Here is a 17,923-nt window from a genome sequence, read left to right as displayed (position 1 = left end):
TACAACCTCTGGTTCTTTCAGTTTATCCAGGTCCCATCTCCTTAAATTCCCACCTTTTTGCAGTTTCTTCAGTTTTAATCTACAGCTCATAACCAATAAATTGTGGTCAGAGCCCACATCTGCCCCTGGAAATGTCTTACAATTTAAAACCTGGTTCCTAAATCTCTGTCTTACCATTATATAATCTATCTCATACCTTCTAGTATCTCCAGGGTTCTTCCATGTATACAACCTTCTGTCATGATTCTTAAACCAAGTGTTAGCTATGATTAAGTTGTGCTCTGTGCAAAATTCTACCAGGCGGCTTTCTCTTTCATTTCATAGCCCCAATCCATATTCACCTACTATGTTTCCTTCTCTTCCTTTTCCTACTGTAGAATTTCAGTCACCCATGACTATTAAATTTTCGTATCCCTTCACTATCTGAATAATTTCTTTTATTTCATCATACATTTCTTCAATTTCTTCATCATCTGCAGAGCTAGTTGGCATATAAACTTGTACTACTGTAGTAGGTGTGGGCTTCGTATCTATCTTGGCCACAATAATGCGTTCACTATGCTGTTTGTAGTAGCTTACCCGCATTCCTATTTTCCTATTCATTATTAAACCTACTTCGGCATTACCCCTATTTGACTTTGTGTTTATAACCCTGTAGTCACCTGACCAGAAGTCTTGTTCCTCCTGCCACCGAACTTCACTAATTCCCACTATATCTAACTTTAACCTATCCATTTCCCTTTTTAAGTTTTCTAACCTACCTGCCCGATTAAGGGATCTGACATTCCACACTCCGATCCGTAGAACGCCAGTTTTCTTTCTCCTGATAACGACATCCTCTTGAGTAGTCCCCGCCCGGAGATCCGAATGGGGGACTATTTTACCTCCGGAATATTTTACCCAAGAGGATGCCATCATCATTTAATCATAAAGTAAAGCTGCATGCCCTTGGGAAAAATTACGGCCATAGTTTCCCCTTGCTTTCAGCCGTTTGCAGTACCAGCACAGCAAGGCCGTTTTGGTTATCAGTCAATCATCCAGACTGTTGCCCTTGCAACTACTGAAAAGGCTGCTGCCCCTCTTCAGGAACCACACGTTTGTCTGGCCTCTCAACAGATTCCCCTCCGTTGTGGTTGTACCTACGGTATGGCTATCTGTATCGCTGAGGCACGGAAGCCTCCCCACCAACGGCAAGGTCCATGGTTCATGGGGGGAGGGTACAACAAATACTGGAACAAAATAATGTGCAATCAGAAGAAGAAGAAAATACAGTAATGGACTCAAACATCCCAGAGCAAACAAACAAAGAACAACACACATCAATTAAACAATCGGAGGAAAACAAAATCTTAAGACAGCCACCAGAACAAGCACAAATAGAACACGAAGTGACAGACATGTTAGATATAGAAGAAAAATTTCAGCTGACATATATAGAATACAAAGACACAAATACAGACATTAGACCATTCTTGCATAGACCATCAAATAAACCACAAGTGGAAACAACAATAAGTTAGGTAAAATCTCACAACAAGAAGCGATAGAGCAATTAGATGAAAAGAAGTAGAAATTACAAGCATTGGCCAAATGACTTAGAAGATACAAAGAAAGTGAAAATAGAAGGAAACAAAACAAAACATCCAACACAAACCAGAAGAAATTTTACCAGACAATAGATAACACACACATTAAAATAGACAATCCACCAAACATAACAGACATGGAACACTTCTGGAGCAACATATGGTCAAACCCGGTACAGCATAACAGGCATGCACGGTGGATACAAGCAGAAACAGACACATACAAGATGATACCACAAATGCCTGAAGTGATAATTTTCCAACATGAAGTCACCCGAGCAATTAATTATACTCACAATTGGAAAGCCCCTGGAAACATGAAATAGCAAATTTCTTGCTAAAGAAGTTCACATCTAACGTATTTAACAGTTACATTGCAGACCCATACACATTCCCTGATACACTTACACATGGAATAACTTATCTGAAACCTAAAGATCAAGCAGACACAGCAAACCCATCTAAATATCGCCCCATAACATGCTTACCAACAATATACAAAATATTAACTTCAGTCATTACACAGAAATTAATGACACATACAACACAGAACAAAATTATAAATGAAGAACAAAAAGGCTGTTGCAAAGAAGCACAAGGATGTAAAGAGCAACTGATAACAGATGCAGAGGTGACATATCAAGCTAAAACTAAATAAAGGTCGCTACACTACGCATACATTGATTACCAAAAAGCTTTTGATAGTGTACCCCACTCATGGTTACTACAAATATTGGAAATATACAAAGTAGATCCTAAATTGATACAGTTCCTAAACATAGTAATGAAAAATTGGAAAACCACACTTAATATCCAAACAAATTCAAATAATATCATATCACAGCCAATACAGATTAAGCGTGGAATATACCAAGGAGACTCATTAAGTCCTTTCTGGTTCTGCCTTGCTCTGAACCCACTATCCAACATGCTAAATAATACAAATTATGGATACAATATTACTGGAACATACCCACACAAGATCACACATTTACTATACAGGTACAGAAAGCTGGCTTAAGCCAGAGATAAATTCTGCCGAAATTTTTACAAAGGTACAGACGGTGTTTAGAAAGGATAGATTGCATGCAACCGGTGGTGGAGTGTTCGTCGCTGTTAGTAGTAGTTTATCCTGTAGTGAAGTAGAAGTGGATAGTTCCTGTGAATTATTATGGGTGGAGGTTACACTAAACAACCGAACTAGGTTAATAATTGGCTCCTTTTACCGACCTCCCGACTCAGCAGCATTAGTGGCAGAACAACTGAGAGAAAATTTGGAATACATTTCACATAAATTTTCTCAGCATGTTATAGTCTTAGGTGGAGATTTCAATTTACCAGATATAGACTGGGACACTCAGATGTTTAGGACGGGTGGTAGGGACAGAGCATCGAGTGACATTATACTGAGTGCACTATCCGAAAATTACCTCGAGCAATTAAACAGAGAACCGACTCGTGGAGATAACATCTTGGACCTACTGATAACAAACAGACCCGAACTTTTCGACTCTGTATGTACAGAACAGGGAATCAGTGATCATAAGGCCGTTGCAGCATCCCTGAATATGGAAGTTAATAGGAATATAAAAAAAGGGAGGAAGGTTTATCTGTTTAGCAAGAGTAATAGAAGGCAGATTTCAGACTACCTAACAGATCAAAACGAAAATTTCTGTTCCGACACTGACAATGTTGAGTGTTTATGGAAAAAGTTCAAGGCAATCGTTAAATGCGTTTTAGACAGGTACGTGCCGAGTAAAACTGTGAGGGACGGGAAAAATCCACCGTGGTACAACAACAAAGTTAGGAAACTACTGCGAAAGCAAAGAGAGCTCCACTCCAAGTTTAAACGCAGCCAAAACCTCTCAGACAAACAGAAGCTAAACGATGTCAAAGTTAGCGTAAGGAGGGCTATGCGTGAAGCGTTCATTGAATTCGAAAGTAAAATTCTATGTACCGACTTGACAGAAAATCCTAGGAAGTTCTGGTCTTACGTTAAATCAGTAAGTGGCTCGAAACAGCATATCCAGACACTCCGGGATGATGATGGCATTGAAACAGAGGATGACACGCGTAAAGCTGAAATACTAAACACATTTTTCCAAAGCTGTTTCACAGAGGAAGACCGCACTGCAGTTCCTTCTCTAAATCCTCGCACAAACGAAAAAATGGCTGACATCGAAATAAGTGTCCAAGGAATAGAAAAGCAACTGGAATCACTCAATAGAGGAAAGTCCACTGGACCTGACGGGATACCAATTCGATTCTACACTGAGTACGCGAAAGAACTTGCCCCCCTTCTAACAGCTGTGTACCGCAAGTCTCTAGAGGAACGGAGGGTTCCAAATGATTGGAAAAGAGCACAGATAGTCCCAGTCTTCAAGAAGGGTCGTCGAGCAGATGCGCAAAACTATAGACCTATATCTCTTACGTCGATCTCTTGTAGAATTTTAGAACATGTTTTTTGCTCGCGTATCATGTCATTTCTGGAAACCCAGAATCTACTATGTAGGAATCAACATGGATTCCGGAAACAGCGATCGTGTGAGACCCAACTCGCCTTATTTGTTCATGAGACCCAGAAAATATTAGATACAGGCTCCCAGGTAGATGCTATTTTTCTTGACTTCCGGAAGGCGTTCGATACAGTTCCGCACTGTCGCCTGATAAACAAAGTAAGAGCCTACGGAATATCAGACCAGCTGTGTGGCTGGATTGAAGAGTTTTTAGCAAACAGAACACAGCATGTTGTTATCAATGGAGAGACGTCTACAGACGTTAAAGTAACCTCTGGCGTGCCACAGGGGAGTGTTATGGGACCATTGCTTTTCACAATATATATAAATGACCTAGTAGATAGTGTCGGAAGTTCCATGCGGCTTTTCGCGGATGATGCTGTAGTATACAGAGAAGTTGCTGCATTAGAAAATTGTAGCGAAATACAGGAAGATCTGCAGCGGATAGGCACTTGGTGCAGGGAGTGGCAACTGACCTTTAACATAGACAAATGTAATGTATTGCGAATACATAGAAAGAAGGATCCTTTATTGTATGATTATATGATAGCGGAACAAACACTGGTAGCAGTTACTTCTGTAAAATATCTGGGAGTGTGCGTACGGAACGATTTGAAGTGGAATGATCATATAAAATTAATTGTTGGTAAGGCGGGTACCAGGTTGAGATTCATTGGGAGAGTGCTTAGAAAATGTAGTCCATCAACAAAGGAGGTGGCTTACAAAACACTCGTTCGACCTATACTTGAGTATTGCTCATCAGTGTGGGATCCGTACCAGGTCGGGTTGACGGAGGAGATAGAGAAGATCCAAAGAAGAGCGGCGCGTTTTGTCACCGGGTTATTTGGTAACCGTGATAGCGTTACGGAGATGTTTAATAAACTCAAGTGGCAGACTCTGCAAGAGAGGCGCTCTGCATCGCGGTGTAGCTTGATCGCCAGGTTTCGAGAGGGTGCGTTTCTGGATGAGGTATCGAATATATTGCTTCCCCCTACTTATACCTCCCGAGGAGATCACGAATGTAAAATTAGAGAGATTAGAGCGCGCACGGAGGCTTTCAGACAGTCGTTCTTCCCGCGAACCATACGCGACTGGAACAGGAAAGGGAGGTAATGACAGTGGCACGTAAAGTGCCCTCCGCCACACACCGTTGGGTGGCTTGCGGAGTATCAATGTAGATGTAGATGTAGATGTACATGGATGATTTAAAACTACTGGCAGCAACAAATCAACAACTCAGCCAATTACTAAAGATAACAGAAGTATTCAGCAATGATATAAATATGGCTTTTGGGACAGACAAATGTAAGAAAAATAGCATAGTCAAGGGGAAACACACTAAACAAGAAGATTACATATTGGATAACCGCAGCGACTGCATAGAAGCGATGGAAAAAACAGATGCCTGTAAATATCTAGGATACAGACAAAAAATAGGAATAGATAATACTAATATTAAAGAAGAACTAAAAGAAAAATATAGACAAAGACTAATAAAAATACTGAAAACAGAATTGACAGCAAGAAACAAGACAAAAGCTATAAATACTTATTCTATACCAATATTGACCTACTCATTTGGAGTAGTGAAATGGAGTAACACAGATCTAGAAGCACTCAATACACTTACACAATCACAATGCCACAAATATAGAATACGTCACATACATTCAGCAACAGAAAGATTCACATTAAGCAGGAAGGAAGGAGGAAGGGGATTTATCGACATTAAAAACCTACATTACGGACAGGTAGACAATTTAAGAAAATTCTTTATAGAATGAGCAGAAACTAGCAAAATACACAAAGCAATCACTCATATAAATACATCGGCTACACCACTGCAGTTTCATAACCACTTCTACAACCCTTTAGATCACATAACATCAACAGATACGAAGAAAGTAAATTGGAAAAAGAAAACACTACATGGCAAGCACCCGTATCATCTAACACAGCCACACATCGATCAAGACGCATCAAACACATGGCTAAGAAAAGGCAATATATACAGTGAGACGGAAGGATTCATGATTGCAATGCAGGATCAAACAATAAACACCAGATATTACAGCAAGCATAATAAAGATCCCAATACTACAACAGATAAATGCAGACTTTGCAAACAACAAATAGAAACAGTAGATCACATCACAAGCGGATGTACAATACTACCAAATACAGAATACCCCAGAAGACATGACAATGTAGCAAAAATAATACATCAACAACTTGCCATACAACATAAACTAATAAAACAGTACGTTCCCACATACAAGTATGCACCAGAAAATGTACTGGAGAATGATGAATACAAATTATACTGGAACAGAACCATTATAACAGATAAAAAACACCACATAACAAACCTGACATCATACTCACCAATAAAAAGAAAAAATTAACACAACTAATTGAAATATCCATACCCAATACAACAAATATTCAGAAGAAAACAGGAGAAAAAATTGAAAAATACGTCCAACTGGCTGAGGAATTCAAGGACATGTGGCATCAGGATAAAGTTGACATTATACCAATTATACTTTCAACTACAGGAGTCATACCACGCAATATCCACCAGTACATGAATGCAATACAGCTACATCCAAACGTATATATACAACTACAGAACTCTGTAATTATTGATACACGTTCAATTACCCGAAAGTTCCTAAATGCAATGTAACATATACCGTACAGTTAAAAGGAAGTCACGCTTGATCAAGGTCCGTGTCACTTTCCGTTTTTAACCAGACATAACGTCTGAGACAGGAAAGAGAAATAACAATAATAATAATAGTATCGTTAGTTGTGGTGTTAGTGGTGGTGATTGTAGTAGTAGTAGTTGTACAGCAGCAGCAGCAGCTGTTGTAGTAATACATATACTACATCAGTTAATTCTGTTTATATATCATCAGACAAGCTAATGGAGTTGGCCACAAGTAAGTCTTTCAGGCTTCCTCTTAGGCTGGACTTAATTTTTAGCTAAACTTTTTATTGTTGCTAAAATTATTGAAAATATTTGTTCCTGAATAGTGGACCACTTTTTGGGCTAAAGTGCCATTAAGTCTGTGTGTTGGTAGTTCTTGTTCCAAATACTGGGTTTCAAACTGAGCTGTTTGTTGGAAAAAGGGATATATTATTTACAATAAATTTCATGAAAGAGTAGATACTTGGAGAAGTGGTAGTTAGTAAACCCAAAATATGATACTAAGCTGATGGGGAAAAAAAATGATAATGGAGAAAAATTGCAGTGCCGAAAAATAATTAATGTAGAGTAATTCAATTTTGGGAATGTATTTGTCTAGCTAACATATTTAAGTAATTGGATAGAGAAAAAATCTACTCACCAAATGGTGGCAGAACACACACATAAAGAATCGTTGTAATTGGCAAGCTTTTGGAGCCAATGGCTCCTTCCTCAGGCAGAAAAGTTGAAGGAGAAGGAAGAGGGGTGAAGGAAAAGGACTGGAGAGGTCTAGGAAAAGGGGTAGATTTTGGGAAAGTCACCCAGAACCGGTTCATGGGGGGGTTATCCGTATGGGGTTAGAAGGAAAAGCTGATTGTTGGGGATTGCAATGGACGAGATTTGAAAACCTGATGAGAGCTTGAAGGTGGAAGACAGCGTAATATGCAGACAGAGATTACTGCTTAAACATCATGCATGAGTTAATGTGAGAAGCTAAGTGCCTTGTATGTAACAGAGGTGGGAGTGGGGTGATGAAAAATAGACGGGAAAGACAATGAAAGATGTAGAAAACTAAAACAGAGTGAAGCAAAGAATAGTTACAGTGAAGAAATGCTGAGATGGAAGAAATTAGCATAAATTAAGGCCAGGTGGGTGGTGAGAACCTGGGACATGTTGTAGTGTTACTTCCCACCTGGAGTTCCGAGAAACGGGTGTCTGAGGGAAGAATCCAGATGGCATGTGTAGTGAAACAGGTGCCGAGGTCACAGATGTCATGTTGTAGAGCATGCTCTGCAACAGAATATTGCGAGTTGCCAGTATACACACTCTGCCGATGCCCATTCATCCTAATTGATAATTTGGTGGTATTACACCGATGTAGAAAGCCAAACAGTGTTACACAACAGCTGGTATATGACGTGTCATGTCTGAAGTCGCTCTCCCTTTGATAGTATATGTTTTGCCTGGTACAGGGCTATTATACGTTGTGGTAGGAGGGCGCATAGGGCAAGTCTTGCAGCAGGGATAGTCGCACGGGTAGGAGCTATAGGGTAGGGAGATGGGTGCAGAAGGAGCGTAGGGTCTGACAAGGATATTGTAGAGATTGGGAGTGCAACAAAAGCTATTCTAGGTGTGGTGGACAAAATCACAGACAGAATGGATCTTATTTCCGGGCATGATTGTAGAAAATAAAACCCTTGTCAAAGTTGGTGCTTGATACATTCAAGACCAGGATAATATTGGGTGACAAGTGGTGTGGTCCAAAGTTGCTTTTTGAGGGATCAGCAGTACTAGGATTGGATGTGATGGCCTGAGAAATCTGCTTTTTAACTAGGCTGGTGGGGTTATTACGTACAGTGAAGGCTGAGGTGAGAATGGTGGCGTATTGCTGTAAAGATTCTGCATCCGAACAAATACATTTGCTTCAGATCCCAAGGCTATATGGGAGATAACGTTTGACGTGGAAAGGATGGCAACTGTCAAAATGTAATTACTGTTGTTGGTGGGTTTAATGGGGACGGAAGTGTGTAGCTGGTCTTCGGTGAGGATGAGATCAACATCAAGGAAAGTGGCTGGAATTCGGGACAGGACCGTACAAAATTTAATTGGGAGAAGGTATTCAGAGATTCAAGGAATTTTAGCAGGTCAGCCTCATCATGAGTCCATATGGTAAAGATGTCATGAATGTATCCAAACCAAACCATGAATCCTAGGAAAGCCCCCTCCAAGCGACCCATGAGAAGGTTGGCATAGGAAGGAGCCATCCTGGTTCCCATGATCTGTTTGTATGTCTGCCCCCTCAAAGGCGAAGTAGTAGTTGTTAAGTATAAAGTTAATTAAGGTGAGTAGGAAGGATGTCATAGGATTGGAATCAGGTGGGCACTGACTGAGGAAGCTTTCAGTAGCAGACAGACTGTGAACATGGAGGATGTTGGTAGAGAGGGAGGTGGCATCAATGGTGACAAGCAAGATGTGCGGTGGGAGTGGGACGGGCATGGATTTCAGATGATCTAGGAAGTGGTTGGTATCTTTGATGTAGGATGGGAGTCTTTGTACTATTGATTGAAGGTGTTGATCAACCATGACAGATATATGTTCAGTGGGTGCTTTGAAGCCAGCAAGTATAGGATGGCCAGGATGATTGGGTTTGTGGATTTTAGGAAGAAGGTGTGTGGTTTGGGTGGGGTGAGAAATTCTATGGATTGAGGTGTTAGTCCTTGTGAGGGGCACGAGGGATGGGATCTTGATGGAAGATTCTGTATGGAGAGGTGTCAGACAGCTGGCATAGACCTTCACTAACATACTCCTTTCGGTGAAGTACCACAGTAGTAGATCCTTTGTCTGCTGGGAGGATAATGATGGAGTCATCAGCTTTTAGGGAACATAGAGCCTGGAGTTCTGCAGAGGACAGGTTAGGGTCATGTTGTAGGGACCTGAGGTAGGTCACGAAGCAATGCTGGATGTAAGGAATTCTTTGGAAGGCTTGTAAGGGATGATTTTGAGGTAGTGGTGGTGGATCAAGTTGGGATTGCGGTCTGAACTGTTCAAGGCAGGGTTCACTGCCAGGTTTGCTGTTGGAAAGGTTTTGGGATTGGGTACAAAGTGATATTTCCAATGGACATTACATGTGAAGGGAAGTACGTCCTTCACAAAAGTAGCATGATCAAACGCAGGTTTAGGGCTGACAGTGAGGCCCTTAGATAATATAAATAATTCAGTAGAGGAGAGTGCTTCAGATGAGAGGCTAAGGCACTGTACTGTTGTAACTGGTTTGTGAGATTATGGGTTTTTCTTGATCTGGGAGGCAGTGGTGAAGGCTGTGGGATGTTAAGGTTGGCCAAGCTCAGTGCGTAAGAGAGGAGTGGTGGTTGATGGTGTGGCTGTTTATGGAGCTGTTCCTCTGCCGCTGACATCTGGCATCTATAAAACAAAATGCATGTACATTTGCATGCTTGCATTCAACATTCTGGCAGTGACAAAGGTTATTAATGTACCAGCATTTCCGATTTGCAATGGCATATCCCCCCACTTACATTAACCTTTAATTTTGCAGTGTTAATTACTGAAATATGTTATAACAATGAAAACAATCAATTATTGACAAAATTATGTAATTGGATGGATAAAAAATGTATTCAACAAGTGGCGGTAGAACACATACATGAAGGATGGTGTTTAATGCCCTACTTCACGTGGTCTGTCAGTACAGAGACGGTTAATGCTGTTTTTGGATGACACTGGAGTTGTCTTCCAATGATATCCAACATGTGCTTGATTGGAGACTGTTCTGATAACCGAGCAGGACCACGCAACATGTCAACACACTGTAGAGCATGTTGGGTTGCAACGTCGGCATGTGGGCTAGCATTATTCTGTTAGGAAACACCCCTTAGAATGCTGTTTATGAATGGCAGCACAACAGGTCAAATCACCAAATTGACATACATATTTGCTGTCAGGATGTGTGAGATAACCACGACATTATTCCTGCTGTCATACGAAATCGCAGCCCAGACCATAACTCTAAATGTAGGTCCAATGTTTTGGCACACAGACAAGTTGGCTGCAGGCCCTCAGCTGTCCTGCTCCTAACATGCGGTCTTTACTGACACTGAGACAACACAGCTTTTTTGCTTCTCACCGCCAATGTTGCAAATGGCAGTGGTTTAGGTTCAGTGGAATGCATGCTATTGAATGTCTGGCTCCCAGCCGTCCTTGCAGTAACTGATTTGTAGCAATTCATTGGTCACTGCAGTGCCAAGTGCTGCTCAAATTCCTGCTACAGATGCAGTACAATGTCCATAGTCATATGCCAAATGTGATGGTCTCTCTGTAGTACCACGTGGCTGTCCAGAGCCAGGTCTCCTTGTAGCCGTACATTCTTGTGACCACCACTGCCAGCAGTTGTGCACAGTGGCTACTTTTCACCAAATCTTTCTGCAATATCACAAAAGGAACATCCGGCTTCTCGTAACACTATTACGTGACCTCTTTCGAACTCAGTGAAGTGTTGGTAATGGCATCTTTGTTGCCTTAAAGGTATTCTTGACTAATATCAACTCACCATATCAATCTCATGACTGTTACAGTTTGTATGTAAAGCAAACCTGATTTGCGTCCCCATAGTGGTGCTACTGGCACCATTCTTATGTGACTGGCGTGAAATGTGGTTAGATATCATCTTTCAAATGTAGGTATACACCAATCAACTTTTGTTTTTGTCACACAACTTCTTCTTGATGTCGCAATTTTCTTTTTCTATCAGTGTATATGACATAATAGAATGAAAGTAAGAGAAGTGTTTCAACTTTTTAACTTTTGGGTGCCTATTTCTGAGAACCAACATAAGGTTTAAGGTTAATGTTTGTGAATGCCTTTTATAAGGGTATCACCACTTGATTCTTTGTGATATAGGTTTTTTGCAATGTTATTTAAATATTTGTTTAGTACAAATTAAATAAATTTTATATTTTGTGTTTTGTTTTATATTGTCTTTGAAGTAGGGGATTAGTCTGTGTAGTGGGGATCTTTTTCTGCTGCTGTTTTGTGGGAAAAAAAGTGCAGGTAATAGGCTTAGGCTTACACATATTTAGACTTGATTGCGGTTTGCAGATGTCTTACTTTTCTTTGACTCTATTGGGTTGCAGACATAGCTGTGGCGATTACAGTTACCCTGTAGGGAACAAGCTATGGTGTAATTTTGCCTGGGCTATATGCTGTTACATACAGTGTAATACACAACCAATTGCTCAGTCATTCTCTCTCTCTCTCTCTCTCTCTCTCTCTCTCTCTCTCTCTCTCTCTCTCTTCGTAGATGTGTTGTGTTCCTAGCTATAATGAGTGCAATATCCTTACCTCAAGTTATACTATTGTCTGCTTCACTTCTACGTACAGCCACACTTACACTGAGCTGTGTATCAATGTTTGTGACATTGTATGCAGCCACTGCTCGGTTATCAATACTTGTAACGTGCTGTAACACACAAAAACAGCTCTCTGCGGCTATGTTGATACAGATGAAAGAAAACATTGTTTTTGATCAGCTACGACTAAATGCCGCTGTGTAGCATCAGTGTTTATTTTCTTCCCTACTTGGTGCTGGAGAATATTGTATGTGTGTTATGTTACAGTGTGTAAAAAATAATGATGTAGACAAGAAATCATATTTTCAAACTTGTACTCTGAAGCAGAGGAGTGCCTCTGAAATTTATGTAGTGCCAACTACAAAAATATTAGAGTGAAAACAGGATTCAATACCAAAAATGACTGTGCCGCTTAGCATGAGCCACAGTGACGCGGAGAAGAAACTGAGGTTGATTGGCTACTCCATGGAGTGCTGTGTGCACAACGACCATGTATGTTAAATTAACAGGAAGGTCAGCGTTTGCCGAATATTGATGTTTTATTGAAAGCAGAATCGATTATCGATCACAATTGTGCTTCTCAGTTTTGGTTATTGATAACTTGATACCAGTGTCTGAGTTTAATTTTTATACCACAGAATTTTTATACCACAGTATTGAAGATGATCATTATGTGATCGAAAATCGATTCTGCTATCAATAAAACATCAGTATTACGGCCAACACTGACCTTCCTTTTAATTTTAATAGAAACTGAGGTGCCTGCTAATGAAGTAAGTTCCACAGTCTGGCTGTAGACAGGCCAGTCAGTCCCGACTGACCAACTACAGTGTTATCCTTTGCCAGTGGCATCACTGGATGCGGTATGGATGGGCATGTGGTAAGCACGCCACTCTCCTGGTCGTTTTCAGGTTTTTGACCTGTTACTACTTGGTCAAGTATCTCCTCAATTGGCCTGATGAGGCCGAGTGCACCTCGTTTCAGTCCTCCCACCGAGGAAAAATCTCTGGCAGAACTGGGAATTCAAATGGGTCCACTGCATGGCAGTCAGCTGCACTGACCACTCACTAAGGAGGCGTTCTGTGTTAACTCAGGGCAAATACAAAAAATGAAAAAAGGAAGAGAACAAGAGGTCTTGCAGTGCTACTGAATGATTATATAAACCAAAGTAGTTTGAATTTGAATCTTTACATTTATTGTATGATATTCGGAAACCTAAGGAACCAAGAGCCGCATTTGAAAAGAAGGTAAACAAGATTATGCTTGGTAATGTTGATTTGTATTCTATACAGTGAGATTCAGCTGAAATTATTTTACCTGGTACAGTTCCTTGTGAGCTTACAAAATTGCGTGAAGATTCATCATGAATTTATTCGAATGTTTGTGAAGTCCTCTGTGTTATGTTTAGAAATGCAGTTAGACATGAAGGAGCAGCATCTCTAAGCCCCTGAGATCATGACAACTGCCTGAAGGCAATACAAATTGCAGCCTCATTGTGTGCTGTAATAGCCGCTTGCAAATTGTGGAGATACACTGCTGTCATAGTTATAGTATGTGCCTTCTCAGGTTGTTATTCAAGAGGCAGAAAACTGTAATTCTAAAATTTGCTCCCACTAGCAACAGGGCACTGTAAGACACTTTGCTTCCCATGGATTGATCCAACACAACGGAGAAAGTGGAATGCCCAGCTGGACACACTTCCTTTTTCAAGGCACTCACCTTCAGGTGCCAACATCTGAAAATTTGAGTGCAGATTCTCCAAGATATACCAGCAGATGAAACAGGAGACACTGCAGATCAAGAAAAACTGGTGATAAAGGTGGTGGGAGGGGGAACACAACACATTAAACGAGGCAACAGTAATGTTACAGAGTGTTTTGTGAAAATACCTCTCTCATGTTCCTTAGAATGGACAGTGACATTCCACTGTTTTGTTGAAAATGATGATTCGTTTTTATTGCACGCTATTTGTTTATCTATGAACAATAGAAAAATATGTTTCAGTTCTATTAATGTAACCAAATTAACTTTACGTAATCCGTCAACCAAAACTTCACAGACTGCAGGAACTACTTGAGATAGCTTTAAAATGTGGAATAACTATGCAAGGCCTTGATAAAAAAAATTGTGTTGGCATAAGTGAAGAATAACAGGAAGTCATTGTCTCACAGGAATTGCTTTTCTGAAACTTGTGTCTTTCTTTGGGGTAAGCAGCTCTGTCTTTGCTAAAATTTCAAAATCCTAGCAGCATCTTCCAAATTCAGCTAGTAGAGCATGTCATTTCTGACGAGAGCGCTGTACTGTGTTTTCCTTCACCAACAAAGCCTAAGTCTTTGCCTTCTTATATTGTCAAGTATTACTGGTGCAGCACCACTGCACTTCTTCGCTGCTCGTAGCACAGGTTTTGATGCAGATATGCTGTGTGAAATGTCTGCTACCAGTTCAGCATTGTAAACACTGCAATTATATATGCAGAAATATTTGTTGCTAGTGTGGACGGGGATGCAAACAATGAGTATAGTTTCAAACGTGTTGCAGTCTTCACTGAAAACAATGTTGAGAAATGTTTTCAACACTGTTTAAATGTGGCTTCGTGCTATGCTCAACATGTATACAGTTGGAAAGTACTGTCATAGTTATATGTCAGAACACAACACTAGCAGATAAGTTTTGTTGGAAAATTATGTCTCAGCCTGTGTCAGTTTTAAAAATGTCTCCTGTGCTAGTATTTTCTCAGTACAATTTAATTACTTCTGTTATTTTTCTATACAGTTCTATTTGGAAAGTTAGCAAGGTGTTATTCTCGTATCTGTTAGCTTGCAATGGTTTTGTTTATTCTTGAGACTAATTATTGATTAAAAACCTTTCTATTTTTCCTTATTTTATCACAAAGGTAAATTAGCTTTAGCATGCTTTCTTATTGCCATTTTACATAGTTGTCTTTTATTATTTTGCTCCTTTATATACACATGTTAACAGTTTGCAATAAAATTGATTGATTATAATTAATATTATATTGGACACTTTTAATTCACTCATTCTTAATATATTTTTTCATAACAGTATTTATCATCTGTCTGGTACTGATTTCTTTCTCACAAGGGAACCCCCCCATCGCACCCCCCTCAGATTTAGTTATAAGTTGGCACAATGGATGGGCCTTGAGAAACTGAACAAAGATCAATCGAGAAAACAGGAAGAAGTTGTGTGGAACTATGAAAAAAATTAGTAAAATACACAAACTGAGTAGTCCATGTGAAGATAGGCAACATCAAGGATAATGGGACTCCAGGAGCGCCGTGGTCCCGTGGTTAGCGAGGGCAGCTACAGAACGAGAGGTCCTAGGTTCAAGTCTTCCCTCGAGTGAAAAGTTTAATTCTTTATTTTCAGTTTATGTGACAAACTCTTATATTTTCATCACTTTTTTGGAAGTGATTATGACATCCACAAGAAAACCTAAATTGGGCAAGGTAGAAGAATCTTTTTACGCATTCGCTAAGTGTAGAAGTTAGGTGGGTCGATAACATATTCCTGTCATGTGATGCACATGCCGTCACCAGTGTCTTATAGAATATATCAGATGTGTTTTCCTGTGGAGGAATCAGTTGATCTATGACCTTGCGATCAAATGTATTCGGTTCCCATTGGAGAGGCACGTCCTTTCGTCCACTAATCGCACGGTTTTGCGGTGCGATCGCAAAACACAGACACTAAACTTATTCAGTGAACAGAGACGTCAATGGACGAACGGACAGATCATAACTTTGCGAAAATAAAGAAAGTAAAATTTTCAGTCGAGGGAAGACTTGAACCTAGACCCCTCGTTCTGTAGCTACTCACGCTAACCATGGGACCACGGCGCTCATGAGCTCACATTATCCTTGATGTTGCCTATCTTCGCATGGACTACTCAGTTTGTATATTTTACTAATTTTTTTCATAGTTCCACACAACGTCTTCCTGTTTTCTCGTTTGATCTGTGTTCAGTTTTTCAAGGCCTATCCACTGTGCCAACTTATAACTAAATCTGAGGGGGGTGTGATGGGGAGGTTCCCTTGTCAGTTTAAAGAAACCATTTGTTCCTTGTTGACTATTCATCCCTTGTCCAGAATCTGTGTTGGACTTGGGAATATACCTGGTGCTGATGAGCTAACTGAATAGTTATAAGTCATTATTGATCTAAGAATGCTCTTTTTTGTGGCAAAATCCTTTCACTGATGCAGCATCCACCCTAAGATACATACTTTTGTGAAATAAGATATTCATTATTTGCTATTTTTCTCTAAATTAATGCTAAAACAGGTACCAATATTTTGCATCATTCTTAGAAAGTTTAATTTCAAGAATTGTTTCTTCATTCACAGCTAACACAAACAACTGCCGAAGCTCATCTCAAAGAAAAACAGATGGAGAAACTGCAGTCAGCTATGAAACACTTAAAACGGAGAAATTGAAAACTATTATTTCTGCCGTCAGATGTTTCTTGCTCTACAGAAATAAGTTATCACCAGCAGGTCTGAAAGACATCATGGTGTGATAAATAATTCATGAACGGAGACACTACAACTAAGTGTAGTGGTTATTGTTAAGGAGAACTGATGTTTTGTTCCACAGCTCAGACAATGAAACACTTAATCAGCATGTAGAAGGTTGTCTGTATAGAAGCTAATTGCTGTAAAACTGAAGCCTTCAGAAATTTTTAAGGAATGCACTCTTTGTGGATTTTTGTCATACTGTTTAAGAAGGCTGCCTGATAGTGTTTAGTGTGAGTGAAAATAAGTGACTTAATAATAAAAAGCTCATTTTTTTATTTTTTATTTCATGTTGCTCTGACCATCATAAGTAACATGGCAGACGTTTTTTTATCCACAATGGCTTGAGTACTCTGCCTCCATTCAGGAATAAATAAATGTGGAAACACTGTGATTTAACGTAAAAATGTCTGTTGCTGTCTGAAGATCGATTATCAGATTTGTTTTTCTTACTGCCTTCTCACCAACTCGAGCACAGAGCAGTTTGTCCATCGAGGAAGCTATGAATTAGTAAGTTGCCTTATTCGATCTCCTCAACTTCTACAGCACTGAAATGATTTAAATACAGATGTAATACAAATGACAGATTTGCAGCAGAATTAATACTTTGCACTCTTCACAATTTTCATTATTTGTAAGTGGTTTCACAATTCCTTTCTCATGTATTATTTATCATGATAAAGAAGGCATTAATAATTTAATTATATAAAGCATGTCCATGTACAGTCCCAGGTGAAACACAAGTACAGAGATTGTGACAGAACAGCTGTCCAAATGTGTGGTTTATTTAATGTGAAAAACATGTTTCGGGAAAACATTATTCTGTTAACAACTTCTTTAAACAAGAAAAACCTATCTCATTATTTCACATCACAACTTCCCAAAACAGGTGTTTTTCAAACTGAATAAACCACACATCTGGACAAATTGTGTGTCATCGTCTCTGTGCTGACATTACAACACAGTTGCACCATGGCTGCACAACATATAACAAAAACAGAAATGTATCAATTGAATGACACTGTCTTCATCTTAGCATTACTTTTGAAAGTTAGTTTGGCAGTAGAGGTAATAAATAATGGAAAATAAACATTCGTATGTGCACAATAGAAAGTTTCCCCTGTTATATACTTCATTATTTGCACAGTGTAGATGAAATGAGTAATTGTCACCCAGTACTATGAGAGTAACTGGAGATACGACAGGACAAGTGATAAATAAACAGCGGACTACC

At 39.7% G+C, this 17,923-nt stretch overlaps 1 protein-coding gene across 2 annotated transcripts in view; it reads left to right on the top strand.

The window, feature by feature from the left end:
- LOC126457799 (protein chibby homolog 1) overlaps positions 1-16,967 on the top strand; it is a 56,266-nt gene extending 39,299 nt beyond the window's left edge. For both annotated transcript variants that reach the window (XM_050094397.1, XM_050094396.1), the window contains one exon: positions 16,522-16,967. In XM_050094397.1, the coding sequence (XP_049950354.1) occupies positions 16,522-16,611 (90 nt within the window). In that variant the 3' untranslated portion in view covers positions 16,612-16,967. The remainder of the gene's footprint in view (positions 1-16,521) is intronic.
- Positions 16,968-17,923: the final 956 nt, after the last annotated feature.

The sequence above is a fragment of the Schistocerca serialis genome, chromosome 2 (assembly GCF_023864345.2).
Source record: "Schistocerca serialis cubense isolate TAMUIC-IGC-003099 chromosome 2, iqSchSeri2.2, whole genome shotgun sequence".
Lineage (NCBI taxonomy): Eukaryota > Metazoa > Arthropoda > Insecta > Orthoptera > Acrididae > Schistocerca > Schistocerca serialis.
This window is presented reverse-complemented; position numbering and strand designations above follow the sequence as displayed.